Raw genomic sequence first — 18,245 nt, forward strand, 5'->3', positions numbered from 1 at the left:
CGTTTGCGGATTATCCAATTTTTTATTTATCAGCAAAATATAGTAGAAGTTGAGAAAAAAAAAAGCGATCAAACAAAATAGAGAAATAAAAAAAAAGATTGAGAAAAAAAAGGCAAAAAAAAATAAAGATTAAGAAAAAATAAAAGAATTAAAAAAAATTGAGAAAAATAAAAATGAGAGGAAAAAATAAAAATAAAGTTTGAGAAAAATGAGGGAAAAAAAGAAATTATAAAAAACAGAAATAAAAGAAAAATAAAGGTTGAGACAAATGAATTAAAAAAAAAAATAAAGAAATAAATGATGTTTGAGAAAAAAAAAGAAAAAAGAAAAAAATAAAGGTTGAGACAAATAAATAAAAACATGAAAATAAAATTAAACAAAAAAATTAAAAAAGTGAAAATAATAAAAATAAAATAGAATTTGAGAGACAAATGAGTATGAAAAGTTTAAAAAATATTTGAGGTGTAGAGGGTAAAATTGTACTTGTACTAAAAAAAGAAGGAAGACTAGTCTTTAAAAACTTTTCTTATTGGGGTCAAAAATTCAAAGTCACGCACTATTGGGGCTATAACATGTAATTTCTTACTTTTGAAACTTATGATATTAAACATGTCAAGTGTGGCTATAAAATTTTTGAAAACTTGTAATCTTCGATATTTGTCCGTGTATAAAAGATTCTCACTAAGTGTAAAATGGGAAATTCAAACTGAATCATATTCAAATTTAAAAATGAGTCGTTCTTTTTAAACACACTATAAAAGTCACCTAGTTTGAAACGGAGGGAGTAGTAACAATGTCAAATTGGCAGTTAAATAATTGTGTAAACCACAGAAATCTCGTGTTTAGTGAAAGTATTTACATATAATCCCTTTAGGCTTTCTCTCTCCCTATTTTTTTAAATATACTTATACATTCGATAGTTTCTTATACAGTGTAGTGATGTATGATAAAACAGATTTGCCTACATTCATGGAAAGAGTAATTAGATAAAATATTTCATTCCCTTAAATAAAGTCATTAATTACCAATAATTATGTAGTGTATAATTAAATATAGTAACTGAAATTTAAATTCACAAAAACTCTTAAACATCACTGTCAGTTTTGGTCATTGTTGAAAATTTTTTTTGAAAAAAAAAGTCTTCTTCTTCTTTCTTCAATTCTCGAAAAAAAATATGAACATCCCCATATTGTTGCGTCATTCCGGTATTTGAGAGTCAGAAATTATTTATCAATCCTACAAAAGGGATGCATTTATTATTTCAGAAAGTATTAATTTTTTGAATTGATTTCTACGATCGCAATGGAATTGAATATTGATGAAGCTCGTAAAAAAATCAAAGTAAAATACATTGTTGATGGCAATTCGTATCCAATTATCATAAGAAATGACAATGGAGTGCGGGTATACATTGAGTTAAAGAAACAAAATTTGCGGTTTGTTAATTTTCCACTGCGTATATCAACTTTCGATAAATCAAATAAGAAAATCAAATTTGATAGGAAAAACAGGGGTTGTACTTTGTATTGAAGGTAGTGAATCTGATTCTGTTGCGTTAACGATTGTTGAAATGCAAAATCAGTATTCATTATACGTTCCAAAATTGAAAGTGAAAAACTTCATTACTGATTGCAAGAACACCAAAATAATGGTTAGCCAACTTTATAATGATAAGCAAACTCTGACTGCAGTAATGACAAAATATGCGATATCTAATGGCTTCAACACTAATATTATTTTATCTGTTTGTTGAAAGAGTTACTAATAATGTATGAACAGAAATATTATTTTAATTTATTGAAAGTTTAATGAATGGTTTTTTTGTAATAGGTGTTTTGAAGGAGTTGTTGTTTGGGTGCTGTTATTTGTTTGTTGAAAGAGTTACTAATATTGTATAATATTTACTCATACATTCAAATGAATGTATAATCAGACCGTAACAGAGGGATTTTGTGCATTTTAATTAAACTCATGAATTTTATATCCATATTCATACATTGATTACCTATTTATATTTGATGCAGTTATATACTGTACGATCGTAATAAAGACTACAAATGGATCCTCGAGGCCTCTTGTATGAATCAATCCGAAATATTTGATTCGGGGCATACATGCAGTCTTAGTGATAAGTACTGAATAACTTGGTTGCGACAACAACTTTTGTGAGTGAATTTACAACACCAAATTTAATTAATCACAAGAGAATACACACACCCACAGACACAATTGAAGAGATGAAGGTTGTTTATGGAGTTGATATTAACTACATGATGGCTTGGCGTGCAAATGAGAAGGAAATTACAATGCTTAGAGGTGGACCAGCTGATGAATATCAAAAAATGCCCCGTTATATCTATATGCTGAATTAAGTGTATCCCGAATCGCACATTTGGATGCATAAGGCATTAGATAATGAGTTTAAATACTTGTTTATTGCGTTACATCCCATGGTAAGGAATTTTAATTTTTGCCAACCTGTTTTTGTTGTTGACAGTGCTCATTTGAGCAGTTCATACCAAGGAACCTTTGTTTCGGCAAGCACACTAGATGGTGCAGGTATTAGTCATTACTGTTATACTTGACTTTGTGATTATTATGCAAATTTCTATGTATTGGATGTGCTTATACATTGCTGAGTATGTATAATATGCTTATGCATTGCTACTGCATGTATAATGATTTCCAGAATTGCAAATACAATGCCTATAATATTGACATACATATATGTTATTTGACTTTCTTTTTTAAATTTAGGCTTTATTCTTTCATTAGCTTACGGCGTTGTGGATTCGGAGAATGACAATGCTTGAACATGATTTTTTCATCAATTTAGGGAAGCATTTGGGGAATGAGACAATATGTGTGTTGTATCGGATCGAAACGAGAGTATAATAAAAGGTGTGAGCATTGTTTATCCTAATGTCCCTCATCTAGCATGTATTTGACATTTATGAAAAAATATTTGCACACATTTTAGAAAAAGCAAAGATAGACTTAGTGACCTTTATTATTCCATGGCTAAAGCATATAGAAAAGAAGATTTTGATTACATAATGTCAAAGGTTGCTAAGATTGATCACAGGGTTAAGGAATACCTGAAAGAAGTTGGATATGAAAAATGATCAAGATGTCACTCTCCTGTTAATAGAGGTAGAATGATGACCTCCAATAAAACTGAATGTACTAACGGGTGTTTGGTAGAGGATAGAGAACTTCCTATTCTAGGTTTCCTTGAAGAAGTTTGAATCTTATTTGTCGCATGAAATTGTAAGAATAGTGAAATTGCATCTTATACCAACACAACACTCGGGAGAAAATTTCAAGAAATTTTGACTCTTAATGGGGAAAAGGCTTTGAGGATGACGGTATGTATTAAAATATTTATAAAATTAATTTTCTTTTTCATTCATTATAATTTTTTATTTTAGCATATGTACTAATTAATTTATTTCTAACAGGTTTAGACAGCTGGTAGTTATCTTTACTATGTGTATGAATCAGGAAGGAGGTACATTGTGGATATTGAACATGGCACGTACAACTGTAGCCGGTATCAACTTGATGAAATGTCTTGTCCATATGGAATTATTGTGTTAAAGATAAAAAGTATAGATATAAAAGATTATGGTCGTTACTGCTCAGAATTTTACAGGCCAAAAACAATTGTCAAGACGTATGAACTCCCGATAGTTCCAATGTTAGACATGAAGAATTGGAATGTTCCCCAATTTGTTGACGATGAAGAAGTTTTGCCGCCTAAACACAGAAGACCTCCGGGTAGGCCAAAGAAAGAAAGACATTTGAAATCAAGTGAATCACTTTCTTCAAGTTCAAACTGTTGCGGAAAATGCGAATGTGCAGGTCACAACCAAAGGTCGTGCAATTTTTTTCCAAAGGAAACTTGAATAAGATAATTTGTTTTTCTATATGTTGATGCTTAGATTGGTCTTGATTGAATAATCACTTTACTTAGTTTGTGTTGATACCAGTGAATTATTTTGAACTACAATTTATATTTTTTTTTAAATTTTAGATCTTAATAACTGTTTCGTCAATTTTCACAATAATGTGCTAGCTTTATTGTTTATGTATAATTAATTCTTATACATGGATCGCAATGCCATAGCTTTGTAATGTATAATCTTTCTTATATTTGATCACATGTTCAGTGTCTTGTCAATTATTCCAAAGTAAATGCACACTCATGTATGTCATTTTCATGAAATTTAACTTGCCATTATATAATGTATAATATTTTTTAAAATTTTATTTAAATTTTTGAGTGTATAACTTTCAATATTTTTGTTTTTATTTTTAACTTTTACAAATAAGTATGATGCTACATTATACTTAAGTTTTTATGTATGATGTAAATTGACTTTGGTATAACTTCCTCTTATTTGCGTATCAATCATATATTTATAATTGAAAACAATCAAAAAGTAATAAAAACAAAAATACACTAACATGATGTTATAAATGTATGTTATAGTTTTATAATTTAGTTTGTTGCTTGATGTTAGCATTTTCGTTATTTATTATAAATATATGTATGATAATATATTATACATGTCTTTAAGTGTTCAAGACACATGTTCAATGTATTAGATAATATGTATAATCCAGACAATATATGTTATTATCTTATAAATGAACTTATGTACTGAAAAAATTTATACGTTAGATAAACAATAAAATATTAATGTGTAATTTATTGTTATATATTAATTAAATTTTGTAGTAACAATGCAATAGTTGTACGTTATTGCAAAATACTTAATTAAAAGATATGTATATATAAAAAGATTTAGGACATCAATAAAACCTAAATTAAATTTCAACACCAAAAAATAACATGTATTCAAACTGTCTAACAACAACGACTAAAAAATAAAATAGATATTTTTATGCAGAGTATTTTAAATAAAAATTTATTTAAAGTTACAATTGCACTTTCATCAGCTAATTGGAGCCAACTATTCCTAGGACGAGGAGGATCGTCATTGTCACTTGTGTATGCTTCTTTAACCTTTGTAACTCCGTAATGCCAAAGCAAAGAAGCATAACGTGCACGTTGACTACCAGTATCAAAACCACATAAATGCACATCCATACCTTCACTTAAATTTTTGCGTATGCAGCCACAAAGATGCCGCAGTCCCTGATTTGAAAAAAAATTATGAGATAACAGTCGTTCAATAATTATAACATTATTATACATGTTATAAAAATGTAAATCAAAATCACTTACAAACTATCAGACACTTGTTGTGGTATGTTTTGAACGTAGTCCACATCAAATGGGTTTTGATTGATAAATTGAGTGCGCGAACCAAACTTGTCTCTGTATGCATTCAACGATGACCAGTCAATTCGCTTTGTTTTTTCAGAAAAATCACTGTCTGACAAGTAAGTAGGGAGCATCACTGTCAACTTTTGTATTTCGTTTGGTGGTTCCCATTTTCTTTTACTTGCTAATGAGTCGTAGACATGAATCACTCTCTCCTTCATCACAATTACAGCCAACACCCAATGAAATTTTTTGCCACAGTTTACTGAAACATAAACCTCATCAACCATATTTCATGGTAATTCAGCAGGAATACAAAATCCATTAATTGTGTTTGTGATTGAATCTTCATTTTTGGCTACAACAAATGATTTGGCATAGTCTTGTTGTGAAGATATCTGAACGGATGAAGAATCTGAATAATATTGACTATATGTCTTCTCTATATATGTCTTGAAGAAGTAGCTGGTTGTAATGTATCTGTAATTATCACAGAGTTGCAGCTTCGATTTCTTTCTTAAGTGGTAGAAGATCACATCTAAATGCTACATGTGCAAACATGTTGAAAGATTAAAACTAAAGAAACAAATACATCCTATACTCACATATGTTTCATCTACTGGTACTGTATGTATGATAAAGTGTTATAAATTATGTTTATGTATGATCAAAACTTTTAATGCATGTTCTAGCTGCAAAAAAACTAAACAGTCATATCTACTTAATTGGTAAGTTTTTTCATAACTCTACACATATATAGTTTCATGTTTGAAAAACCAAAATAAAATGAAACTAATGTATGATAAAGTGTTATGTATTAGTTTTGTGTAACTACTTATACTATATGTACTGCCATATCTATTTATACTATATGTATGATAAAGTGTTATACATTATTTATGTATGATAAATTATCAACTACTGATACTATATGTATGATATAAGTGTTATACTATATGTATTAACTTTTCATAATTGAACACAGATGCAGTTTCATGTTTAAACAACAAAAACAAATGGAACAGTGATGTATGATACTGTATTATACATCTATTTCTATCTATAATGCAATACATTACATCATTTAATAGAAAAAAAATTTAGTTTAAATCAATAAGAACATGTATTATATGGTATTACAGTTCATCCTCTAATAATAACATGTGCTACCTGGACAATAAGGTATTATAATTCAATTTATATGTATGAGGCAAGATTTTTTTATTATTGTTTGGCATAAATATAAATTAATGACACCGTACGAATTATAATGTAGCATAGTTAACTTTTAATGTATGAACTCACTGTTGTATGTAGTATTTACAATCTACCAAAATATTGGTATATATGTATGATATTGTATTATACTTTCTAATTTATATAAGATAAAATTAAACTGTTCAACTCATTCTATAACTGTTAGACATAAAACTGTTCAACTCATTCTAAGAGTTTTTATAATACAAATTTCACATCAAATAAAAAATTATTTCAAAACTCAAACAATAGTATGTCTCGGATAAGTATTAACACCATTGGAATAAAGTTAGTTTAATTTACCGCATCGTTCCAGCATGTTTTAGGTTGCAACATGAGGTAGAATTAGTTCTTTGACTGTGGTTGTGCAACGACAAAGTCCAACTGTAGATAGCCTAGACCCTGCTCCTTTTTCAGATAGTGATTGTCGATTTATTTTCTGTACAATTAACAATGTATAAACATCACAAGCATTTATGTTGACATATTATTTTAATAAAAAATGAAAAAAGTTTTCAAATCACTTACTTGCTAGAATGATATTTCAACAACCCTACGACAATCTATTGAGAGTAATCTAACAACAATAGATTAGGAAACTCTTGGTGAATGGTACAACCATCAAAAGCATACTTCTGCTTCTCTTCATTATTAGAATTTCCCTCATCCTTAGAGCTTGAACCAAATTTTGTTACGTACAGAGACTTGAAAACCCTTGATTTCTTTCGGTTCCTTTTTACTAATGCTTTAGCGACTTTGCACTCTAGAACTTGAGCATCTGGAAGTCGGGTAGAAATTGACTGCCCGAAAGGGTCCATTGGCTCTCAAACGTTATATTTGGCGTACCAGCATCCAACGCCTTTGTGGCAGAAGGTGTCGACAACCCAAATAAGAGTGCATCAACAGCGTCTTGAACAGAATCTGGTATTATGCCACCGAAAGCATCCTACATACATGAATATGAATGTGTTTTGAATGAATCTCGCATGATTGTACAAATCTCATTATTCATAACCTATATATGTATAAGCAGAATTAGTCATACCAAAGTAGGAGTGGTAACAGATAATAGTTATACCCAACATATATATGTATAAAGGTTATTCATACATATCTAGACACACTAAGCAACATATGTATGTATAAGGTTATTCATACATATATATACACAATCAATAATATGTAATATTTATATATGTAAAATTTATTCAAAATACCTTCCAATCGCTTTTAACGTCAGTTGCTGGTGTACATTCAGTATTTATGTTAACACATGATTGGATATCCATGTCCACTGATTGAATTACAGTGGGATCGTCTTTTATGGTTTCAAACTGTGGATCCATGGTCTCACTTTCATTCTTTTAAATAACAAAAAAAGGAGCAGGGTTATGTCAGGTTTGAATGTATAAATGTAATTATACATTATTTTTATTGTATAATGTTTATCATACATAGCAAAACACTTATGGTAACAACTAAAAGTTATAGAAAACCTATTTATGTATAAGGTTATTCAGACATATCTACCAAGAATCAGGACGTACGTAACTTTTATATAGATACCTGTTATTCAAAATACCTTTTGATTGCTTTGAACGTCAGTTTTGGTTGTACATTCAGTATTTGTGTTGACACATTCTTGGATATCCGTGACCGCAGGTTGATTTGCAACTGAATCGTCATTTATGATTTCAGTCAATGGACCCTTGGGCTCATCTCCATACTATTTAATAACGTTAAAAAAAAATGTTTTACATATGGTATATATACAGATTTATAGTAACAAAACCCATATTTTTGAGAAAAATACCGTCACATCCTCCAAAGATGAGTTGTCCATTTTTTTCGATTGTTTTCCGTGACCTTGTTCTGTATCAATCATTTTCTCATCCTACATAAAATAACAATACGCATGTATGAATATTTCATCAAAGTAAGATAAAGTTGAATGTTAAAAAATTTTATACCGGTGATTCTTTATTTTCTTCTTTCTTAAAAGCTTTAACAACCTTACCAGGTATATTGGATATTACTGTTAATAGCTCAACAACTTTTTTATCAATCTTATAACGTACAAAAAAAAAATTAAATTAGAAACAACTTAATCTTTTTAAAAGAAAATATCAATGAGTAAGTTAACTTACATAGTAGTTGATGTAAGTCTTTATCTCCTCCACGTCTAATGTTAACTTAGAACGCCCTTGAGGCGTTGTGGTAGATGAAGGAGAAGACTTGACTTGGTCACCCTCAGAAGACACACTAATTTCTCCTTGATGACCATGTTCAAGTTGAGTTGATGCCTTATCTGTTGAACCCTCTTGATTTTTAGTAAAAGAACCCGACACATGACGTACTGAATGAGCAAGTGTAAAATTCTCATCATCCTTCAACTCCGGACTTTCTTCCTGAAACATAACTGTCTTTCTTCTCTTCGGTGCTTGTTCAGATGATAAAGGTGAAGATAAACCAACTTTTATCAGAATCTCCCGTGGTGGTATAGTGCTAAAATCATCAAAGTCTTTAGCTGCAGTAATAACACATGGTTATTCTTCATCGGCCCGCCTTTTCAACATCCGATCAGCAGATATTAAAGCAACAGATATTGAAAGTGGATTAAAAATCTCAAAATCTTCTGTAAAAGACAAATCCAATCTCTAAACTTTTTCACTTGTAGGTTGTATATTCTTGTAAGAAAACTGAAAAGTGAATTTCAAAATGAAATATTAGGACTTCAATAAATTGAATTGAAAAAGAAAAAAATTAAAAGTATACAATTACCTTGCTGAACATGCCAGCCATAAAAGGCTCATACTTTGGCCTGGTACACTCCACAGACCAGTTGAATATTCTTGGTATAATATTTCTCTGGTGGATAACAGTTTTATTATCTACCTTAGAACAACACTCAAACATCCAAACATTGAGTACATGTGGCATGCCACCCAAAAAATATAACTGCTTCGCGACGAAGAAATCCTGCCTCCAAGAGTTCATCAACATGTCAAATGTAATCTTTCCCCATGGAAAGTGTTTGTACTGACCATCCTCAACCATCTGGAATTGGGCTAAACTGATGGGTGATTCACGATGCTGAGAAAACATGAATGTATGAACAAAGTATAATATCGCAAGGTTCAGCACATTTTCAGAGTTATCAAAATTTTTCATCTTCACACGTTGTATCAGTTTTGACCTAGGTATTCCACCTACAGTGTTGGAAAAATACTTCGACATCAAAGGCAATTTAGATGATGAAGTATATATAAACTCATCAATATTACCGATACATTTAAGACCGGTAATAATGGAAACTCAAGCATCGTAAATTTTAGTATATTCCCCTAACCTCACACATGAATCTCATCCTTATTATCCTACTGGATTTCTAGCATCAGTAGACATTTTGATATCTGCCCTATCTAGTTGCACTGGGGCATGTCGAGAAATACCCTCAAAAATTGTATTTCTAAATGCCCCAAATACATCTTCTCCAAGATACTTCTTTATGTTTTCGCCAAAAGCATGATTACATAAGCTACCCATATGCAATGGGTGAGATGGGACTTTGTTAATAGGGTATTTTATTCCCTAAAAAAATAAAAGTATACTCTAATTACACAACAGTTGCACATGTATGAGGGCAATTTATACATTTAGAAAATAAACTACAGTAATGTATAATGTCATACTACACATCTAAATTTTTCACTTAAACATGTATAACCTATAAGCTTGACAGAAGGTATAATGAAAACTTATACAAAAATAAGACTTTCTAATAGTATAATACCACATAAAACATAAATTTATCTTATATGTAATAAGAACTTCTAATGTATAATATATTGAAATATATACCAGAAGGCTTATATTATACATTAAAATAAGTATGAGAGCAACTTATACATTTAAAAAGTAAATTGCAGTAATGTATAATGTCATACTAGACATCTAAATTTTTTACCTTAAACATGTATGACCTATAAGCTTGACGGAAGGTATAATGAAAACTTCTACAAAAATAAGACTTTCTAATTGTGTTATTCAACATTAAACATAAAATGCCTATTATATGTAATAAGAACCTCTAATGTATAATATATTAAAAATATATATCATAAGACTTATATTATACATTAGTCTTCAAAAATAACTATTATATAATACCTGATATATTATATCTTATACTTTCAAATAAAAAATTCAGGAATGTATAATGTTACACCATACATATAAAATATTAACATTATACATTATTTATCTATAAACTTTTCAGAATGTATCATATAACCTTATACAAAATTCATAGATTCTAATTGTATAATTCGACTAAATACAAAAACAACCTCTTCTATGTATATTAAAACTTATATTATACATAAGTGTGTTAAAAAAAATTATTGTTGTTAATATAATTTGGGTTGTTGGCTTCCATAGGTGTAAAACACCTTATTATCTTGCATTCTTGTTGTGTTCTTGAATTCGAGATTAGTCACCCAAGAGGTCCACGGTTTTCTTGACTTATGGGCTGTTTGGATGTGTGGTTTTGTGTCTTGTTTTGGTTATTCTTGTATCATTGGTATCAGAGCATGGCTTGATCTTGTTCCTACAAGATCAAATCTTGAGCTTTCTTGTTAGAAAAATAAAAAAAAAAGTGTTCTTGTTCTTATTCTTGGCCGAATCTGGAATTTGTTATTGTCTTGGCCGAAAATTTATTTGTGTGTCTAGATCTAGTAATATTTTTTGTTAGTATAGTGTGTTTCTTGCGTTAGTTTCTTGATTCACTAACACTAAAAATGTCTACATCTATGTTTGAGCTTGAACTTGTTGAAGTTTTATTGTGAACTTGAAAGGTAGTCGTGCGTTGTGGTTTTGTTGTGAAGAAGTGGAGTGGTCGTTGAAGGTGTTGTTGTTGTAGATCTTGAAGATTGTTGTTGTGTTTATCTTGTTCTTCACCTAGTCTTATAACTTAACCAACAAAAAGTGCAAAATAGATTCAAAAAGTTGAAGATAAAAATTATAAAGCTTGTTGGTGAAAGGACTTGAACCCATCACTTCCTAGACTTGACATCAACTTTTATTTTCAACCACTTTTTCATATTTCAGAGACCTTGTTTTGTGGAACAAGTACAAGTCAAGACTCACTTTTTGAGATTTGGATTTGAAAAGGGGTTCAAGACTTGTGTTTTCCCTCCCAAAACAATTTGTCTTCCATTCCAAAATTATAATGACTAAAAATTTCAAGAATGGTGACTAAAACTTGTGGGACCGTAGCCAATTAGGAGGTGACACGCCATCAAATTACTGTTCATACGATAAATTTTGGCTCAAATTTTGATCTTTTAGTTTCATTTTGTGTCTTTAATTTCGTTTGTTGATTCCAAATCTAACTTACAAGCTAGTACTAGATTGTAAGTTAGTTTTGAAACCGCTCTTCGCGTTTACATTCCTTTGTGTGCTTTATTTTTTTGAGTCGTCGTAAATTCTTGGTCCACCTCTCAAGCACGGAATACAATCAAGCTTGTCACACTTGTGTGATTGAGTGAAGAAACTCGAGAGACAAAGAACTAAAGAGAGAGTGTGAGGACCTTTCTTTTACAACTACTCGTTTATTGTTTTGTAGGTGGTTTCTTAGGTACATTGCAGTGGAGGGAACGGCCTCCCAAACCGTGGGCAACAATGATACCAATATCCTCATGGCTTTTATTAAGGGCCTCAACCGCACTTTGGAAAGAATGTAAGTGAGTCTTAGGAAGTTAAAAACGGATGTGTCTTTGGTGAAAGGGGATGTAAAATCGTTGAAGGGAGATATTGTAATACCTCGTACTTCCACCTAGCTTAAAATCATCCCAAAAATGTTAAAGACTTGTTTCAAAGATGAATCCACTTTTATATATGCAGTATTTTCAATATTTCCACTTTTTATCATGTGAGAAATTGAATAAGCTTTCTATCGATACCAAATTCGCTCAAATCCAACACCCAGGCGAAGAGTTAGAGCCTTTTTAGTGAGACAGTGTATCACTTGAGTCATCAGCGCATCACGGAGCCAACTTAAATGGCAATTGTCAATTTTCAGTGTTGCTCCACGATAGTGGCACATCGCACCAAACTTTCAGGTCATAAATAAAGTGGCAACGCGATAGCTCTGCGTCGCGCCACCGTGAAATTTCCCATTTGTCACTTTCCAGTGACATGGTGCATCGCGCCAAGGATGAAAATTGAAAAATTTTCAAAGAATTAAAATACGCGTCCAAGGGTTAAAAGGCTCAATTTCTCAACCCTACATAAACTCAATAACACGTGATTTAGCCATATTTTATCCAAAATATATTATTTCTCTCAAGTTTCTCTCAAGAACAAGCTAGGGTTTTCAACTAGGGATTCAAATCCAAGACCCAAATTTAAGAATCTCTCTGTCAATCTTTGTAGAATCAAGAACTAATGTATGCACAATGTTGATTCATGGACTCCTTTCGTCCATAAAGCTCAAGAACCCTATTTTAAACTATATGTCATGATGTTATTGTTTTGAATTGATTATGTTCATATTGTTATTGTTGTATGGTTACCAAGATTGCATCCTTATCATGTTTTCATGAAACTATGTTAGTATAAGGTTGAAATTCATGCAATTGAGTTAAATTGTGGAACCATGTAGTATTAAATTGATGATTATACCTATGCCCTAAGTGTGCATGCAAGGTGTTTGATAATATGCCCCAATGAATGAATGATGATCAAGTACTTAGTTTTCATGTGTCAAGATCATGTCATGCCTCTTATGTTATGCTATACCTACTTGATTAAAATGATTCCCATGCAAAACCTATGCATTGTGATTGCTTGATGAGATGTTCATAAGATTAGAAGTATGAAATCATTCCATGTTTATACGCATTACTATCCATGTACAACATTATGATGATCATGTACTTCATGAAATCCCCAACTATGAAATTATGAATTATTGATATTAGTCATATGATCAAAAGTGTCAAGCCTTGTTAGTTTTATTTATCGAGTCCTGGGGGTACTTGTACCCGATAATTTAGCTGTGTGCCTAGAGCCATGTCATTTTTTCACAATAATCTCAGTCAAGCCATGATCAGTAGAATTTAGTCAGTTTCATGACTTAGGAAAACTCAGTAAATTCAGTATCGGTCCAGTTTCTTCCAGAAATCTCAATAATCTCAGTAGTTCTGTAATCTCAGTGATCTCAGTATTCCCAGAAAATCTCAGTAACTTCAGTATCCTCAGTCGGTCCTTAGATCTCAGTAGCATTTCATCAGTCAACAGAACTTAGGGAACTCAGTTTAGCTCCACTAAATAATACCATCAGTAACAATTCAGTTTAGTATAATCAATCCAGTGTCTATTCAGTTGGGAGTAAGATTTAGCACCGAGTGAACCCAAGGATGGGGACTCACCTGTTATTCAGTGAGGGTTGATCCCTAGAAGCAATCCTTGCATTTCAGAACTACGTAACCATCGTAGGTTGAGATGTACCCCTATGCGTAGGGCTACTAATACATCTCGTTTTGGGGTTATTCCTGTAGGAGGGTTGATGAAAGAGCTTCCCATCAGAAAGGGTTACCTTAGAGCTTATCTTTACCATGGCATGATATTGACACCGTTCCAGCTAGGATTATAGGTTGGACCCCACCAGTTCAGTTTCGAGGCATGTCGGTAAGATATTACCTCCCACAATCTCAATTTTAGATCCAGTCTCAGAAATAAAACTCAGTTCAATTCTACAGGAATCCAGGATTGTCAAATATAGTCAACTGAGTATAGTACAAAACTCAGCTAGTTCCATTAGTATCAGGACTGTCTGATACAGTCACTTATGTTATCAATATTCATACTCAGTAATCATGTTATCATGAACCCAGTTAATAGTTTATTAATTATACAAAACTCATGTTATCAATATTCAGTTTCAAGACTGTCAGATATAGTTAATTAAACCAGTTCTTCATAATCAGAACTGTCAGAAACAGTCATTCCTTTATCAGTAATATGATATCAGTTCCTCAGTACTTAATAGACTTAGTTATTCAGTATCCCAGTATCATTATTCAGATATCAGTAGATCCACGTTATCAGAATTCATGAGACAACGTTATCATGATCTCAATTATGGTTATGTATTCATGCATATATTCTTACATTCATATTAGTCAGTCAGTAGTATTGTTCATGCATATGAACCCCTTGGATTCAGCCTACCTCACTTGCATACCAGTACATTCAACGTACTGACACATTTGTGCTATGGTGATTTATACCATAGGTTTAGAAGCATGAGCTCCCGAGCATCCTTAGTAGATCAGACGTTCAGTATCCAGACTAGTAGTGAGTCCTCATTATTAGAGGATAACATGCTTAATTTATTACTTTATTATTTCAGTAGTTCGGAGTTAGTTGGGGACATGTCCCATCAACTCTATAGTTTTCAGACAGTTTAGAGGCTTTCAGACTGCAATATGTTTCAGACAGTATATTTCAGTTTTAGGTATTGTGACACCCCATTGCAGACATTGTTCTATATTCAGTATTAGTTCAATTTTGAACCTTATGGCCTTACAGCTTATATTTCGCATATTTACAGTATATTATTCAGTGCTCAGTTACAGATATCAGTCATGGGTTAGCTTGTGAGCCTTCAAGATCATGAGCATTGTGTAGCATTCCGGGTACCAGATTTGGGGTGTTACCGATATAGCTACTATGAATGGGAGGTTGGAACGAGTGGAAAGCCAAAGGAGTCGTCCCTATACCACTCATCACTATCATGTGTCCTTGAGTGGACATGATCAAAATACTTTCCCTACCATCTCCCCCAAAATGTTACACCAAATGATCAATCTACCGAGACAACCGCTAAATATTTCCCAAAGCCGAGAGTTTGATAAACCAACTTACCCTCCACTTCACCAAGTCCAACAAGAAGGATTTGGAACCCAAATACCAACACCAAATCTGAGCCCTCCACTTAACCAAAGGCCTCACATTCCAATCCAAACTCCACTAAACCAAAGTTCTTACTTTTCACCAAATCCAAATCTACTTAATCCAAATTGACCCAACCGTGTAGAAAGATATGGTAGGAAGGAACAACATGGGGGTTATAGAGCTTATGATGATGTTTAATTTGAGGGAAGAAGAGGTGAGGGGTAGACATGGTGATTTAGGCCACGAGGTGAGAGATAGTCACCAAAGCTGAGACTTGGGCATAAACTCCATCAAAGTTAGCCTTCCAATCTTCAAGGGTGAGAGTGATCCCGAGGATTATCTTACTTGGGAGTCATCTTGTGATAAGATATTCCAACTTAATAATCTCACCGAATAAAAGAAGAGCTGTTATGCGATAGCTCACTTTGAAGAGTGTGCTAATACGTGGTGGAAGTATGTTAAACGGTTTGGGAATGAGATGATTGGGAGAAAACCTCCTCCTTGGTTTTGGTTGAAGAATCTTATGCTGCAAATATACTTGACCGAGACTTATAGACATGAGTTCCTTGCCAAATTGTACAATTTGAGGCAAGGGAGTAAGAGTGTCATGGCTTACTACGATGAATTTTAACAATTGATAGTGAAACTAGATCACCGGGGAGAATAAGTGAGCCATGACATCGTGCGCTTCAAAGTCGGGTTGAACAGGGACATCTCCACTCGCATGACACTTCATAAGTTTAACACCATTGATGGCATCTTCCAAGCGGCATTGGAGGTTGAAAGAGAGCTCAAAGAGAGCTCATTCATGACTTTCTAAATCGAGAGCACCAAGGCTGCCCCAAAACAATCCACTAGGTATGAAGGTAAACTAATTTCCACTTTCAATTCCAAGAGATTTCAATACTTCAAATGCCAAGAGTGGGGACACAAGGCTAGTGAGTGTCCAAATCAGAGGAACGTGATCCTAAGGGAGGGAAAATTGTACTATCTTGGGGAGAAGTAGTAATTGGATCGGCTAGGGTTGATGGCAAGCCTCAAGATGGAGAGCACAAAGAGGTTGAAATACAAGGTGAGGAAGATGGAGAAAATGTGTGGCCGTGTGAAGGAGATTGTGAAGTGCCTTTGTAAAAGAGGTGAGGTCGTAAATTTGTGGGCAAATTTCTCTCAAGATGGAGAGGATGATAAGAGTATGATCATGACCATGGACATTTTTTGAGTATTTTGAAGACCACTTAAAAGAGTGCACAAGCCCAAGTGTGAAAGAGGCTCAAAATCGTCCATAATGTGCACTCAATGGGCGGCCATTTTGAAGACTAGCCAGTAAAGGGCCCTTTGATCATTTGTCTATTTTGTAATGTAATATAAATAGAACATTATAGGATTTTTTAGTTCTTTAGTTGTTGAATTTTAAAGAAAGAACCATCTCTTAGAGTGAGAGAGAGTCCAACCGTAACTAGGGTTATATACAAGTGTGGAATCACTTTTATGTTTCATTTAGCTTGATACCTTGGTGCTTGGGTGTGGACGCCTCTCTTGTGTCAAGTATAAGAGTTAGGTCTTTGTTGAGTGTTGTGTTAAGGGTCCAAGAGTAGAATATGCTCTTGGGTTCTTAAGATTATACCAACCATTGGTCTATCTTTCTATCTTTTGTTCATTGTAATTGTTGGTTCTTCTCATTATTAATGTAACTCGTGACTTCTTGTTGTTTTAATCTTGTTGTTCTTTATTTTTATTGTGGTTAATATAGTTTGGGTTGTTGGCTGCCATAGGTGTAAAACACCTTATTATCTTGCATTCTTGTTGTGTTCTTGAATTTGAGAGTGGTCACCAAAGAGGTCCACAATTTTCTTGACTTGTGGGTTGTTTAGGTGTGTGGTTTTGTGTCTTCGTTGGTTATTCTTGTATCAAAATGTACGAGAACAAAATCAACAACGGAAATATTTTGTTCTTGAGCATCTAACTAACTTAGTCCTAAACTAAAGCCAAGACGCAAATCCATTACCAAATTTATACTATCTTGCTTAAGATCTAACAACTATAAAACCAAAAATACAAAGATCTGACTTTTAATGTATGGAAAAATACGAAATAATATAACAATCAAACTAGAATGTAATTGCAAAAGCAATTAATTTCATAAAAACAAACATGCAACCAAAAAAGCATCGGATAATTTTTCCTGGTTTGGTAAAGTTCAAAAAAAAATTCAAAAATTAATGAATAAAATCAGTAATTTCAATTAATGTTTGAAAACTTACAATATGGTAACCTCTAAGTACACGATTGCATAAACTGATTTGTAATGGGAGAAAAAAAAGGGAGGAAAAGACGGCTTTTTGGATGTATAATATTAAGGAGAGAAAGTAAAGAATTAGGGGATTTCAGTAATTAATTTGGGATTTATGTAATTATTTTATCAATATGGGATTTATTGTAATAAGATAAGGTTACCTTGTGTATATATGTAAATTTTAGTAAATAATTTGTGATCATGGGCTTCTTTGATTACTATTGGAGGTAGAAATCTTGCACCTGGCAATGCGAAGACATTTCACCATGTCTCCTTTGGTGGATGAGGATGCTTCTTTATCTGGCTCAGGAGAGGACTTGGAACATTTCAGATGGGCACTGTAAGAGGACTTGAACATGTAAGATGGATACTGTAACCATCAAACTGTAACACCAAATTCGAGTCCCTGCAAGAGAAGTCGCAAAGTAAGTACTGGTGATG

The 18,245-nt window shown here is 32.5% G+C and overlaps 1 protein-coding gene across 1 annotated transcript; it reads right to left on the bottom strand.

Moving 5' to 3' along the window:
• Positions 1–6,977: 6,977 nt before the first annotated feature.
• LOC124887994 lies at positions 6,978–9,233 on the bottom strand. The gene is made up of 4 exons (XM_047398050.1): positions 8,698–9,233; positions 8,364–8,444; positions 8,133–8,276; positions 6,978–7,496 (listed from the first exon to the last, which is right to left on the bottom strand). The coding sequence occupies exons 1-4, from the start codon at positions 8,965–8,967 to the stop codon at positions 7,314–7,316; spliced, it is 678 nt and encodes a 225-aa protein (XP_047254006.1). The 5' UTR covers positions 8,968–9,233; the 3' UTR covers positions 6,978–7,313.
• Positions 9,234–18,245: the final 9,012 nt, after the last annotated feature.

Source organism: Capsicum annuum, chromosome 10 (assembly GCF_002878395.1).
Source record: "Capsicum annuum cultivar UCD-10X-F1 chromosome 10, UCD10Xv1.1, whole genome shotgun sequence".
Classification (NCBI taxonomy): Eukaryota; Viridiplantae; Streptophyta; class Magnoliopsida; order Solanales; family Solanaceae; genus Capsicum; species Capsicum annuum.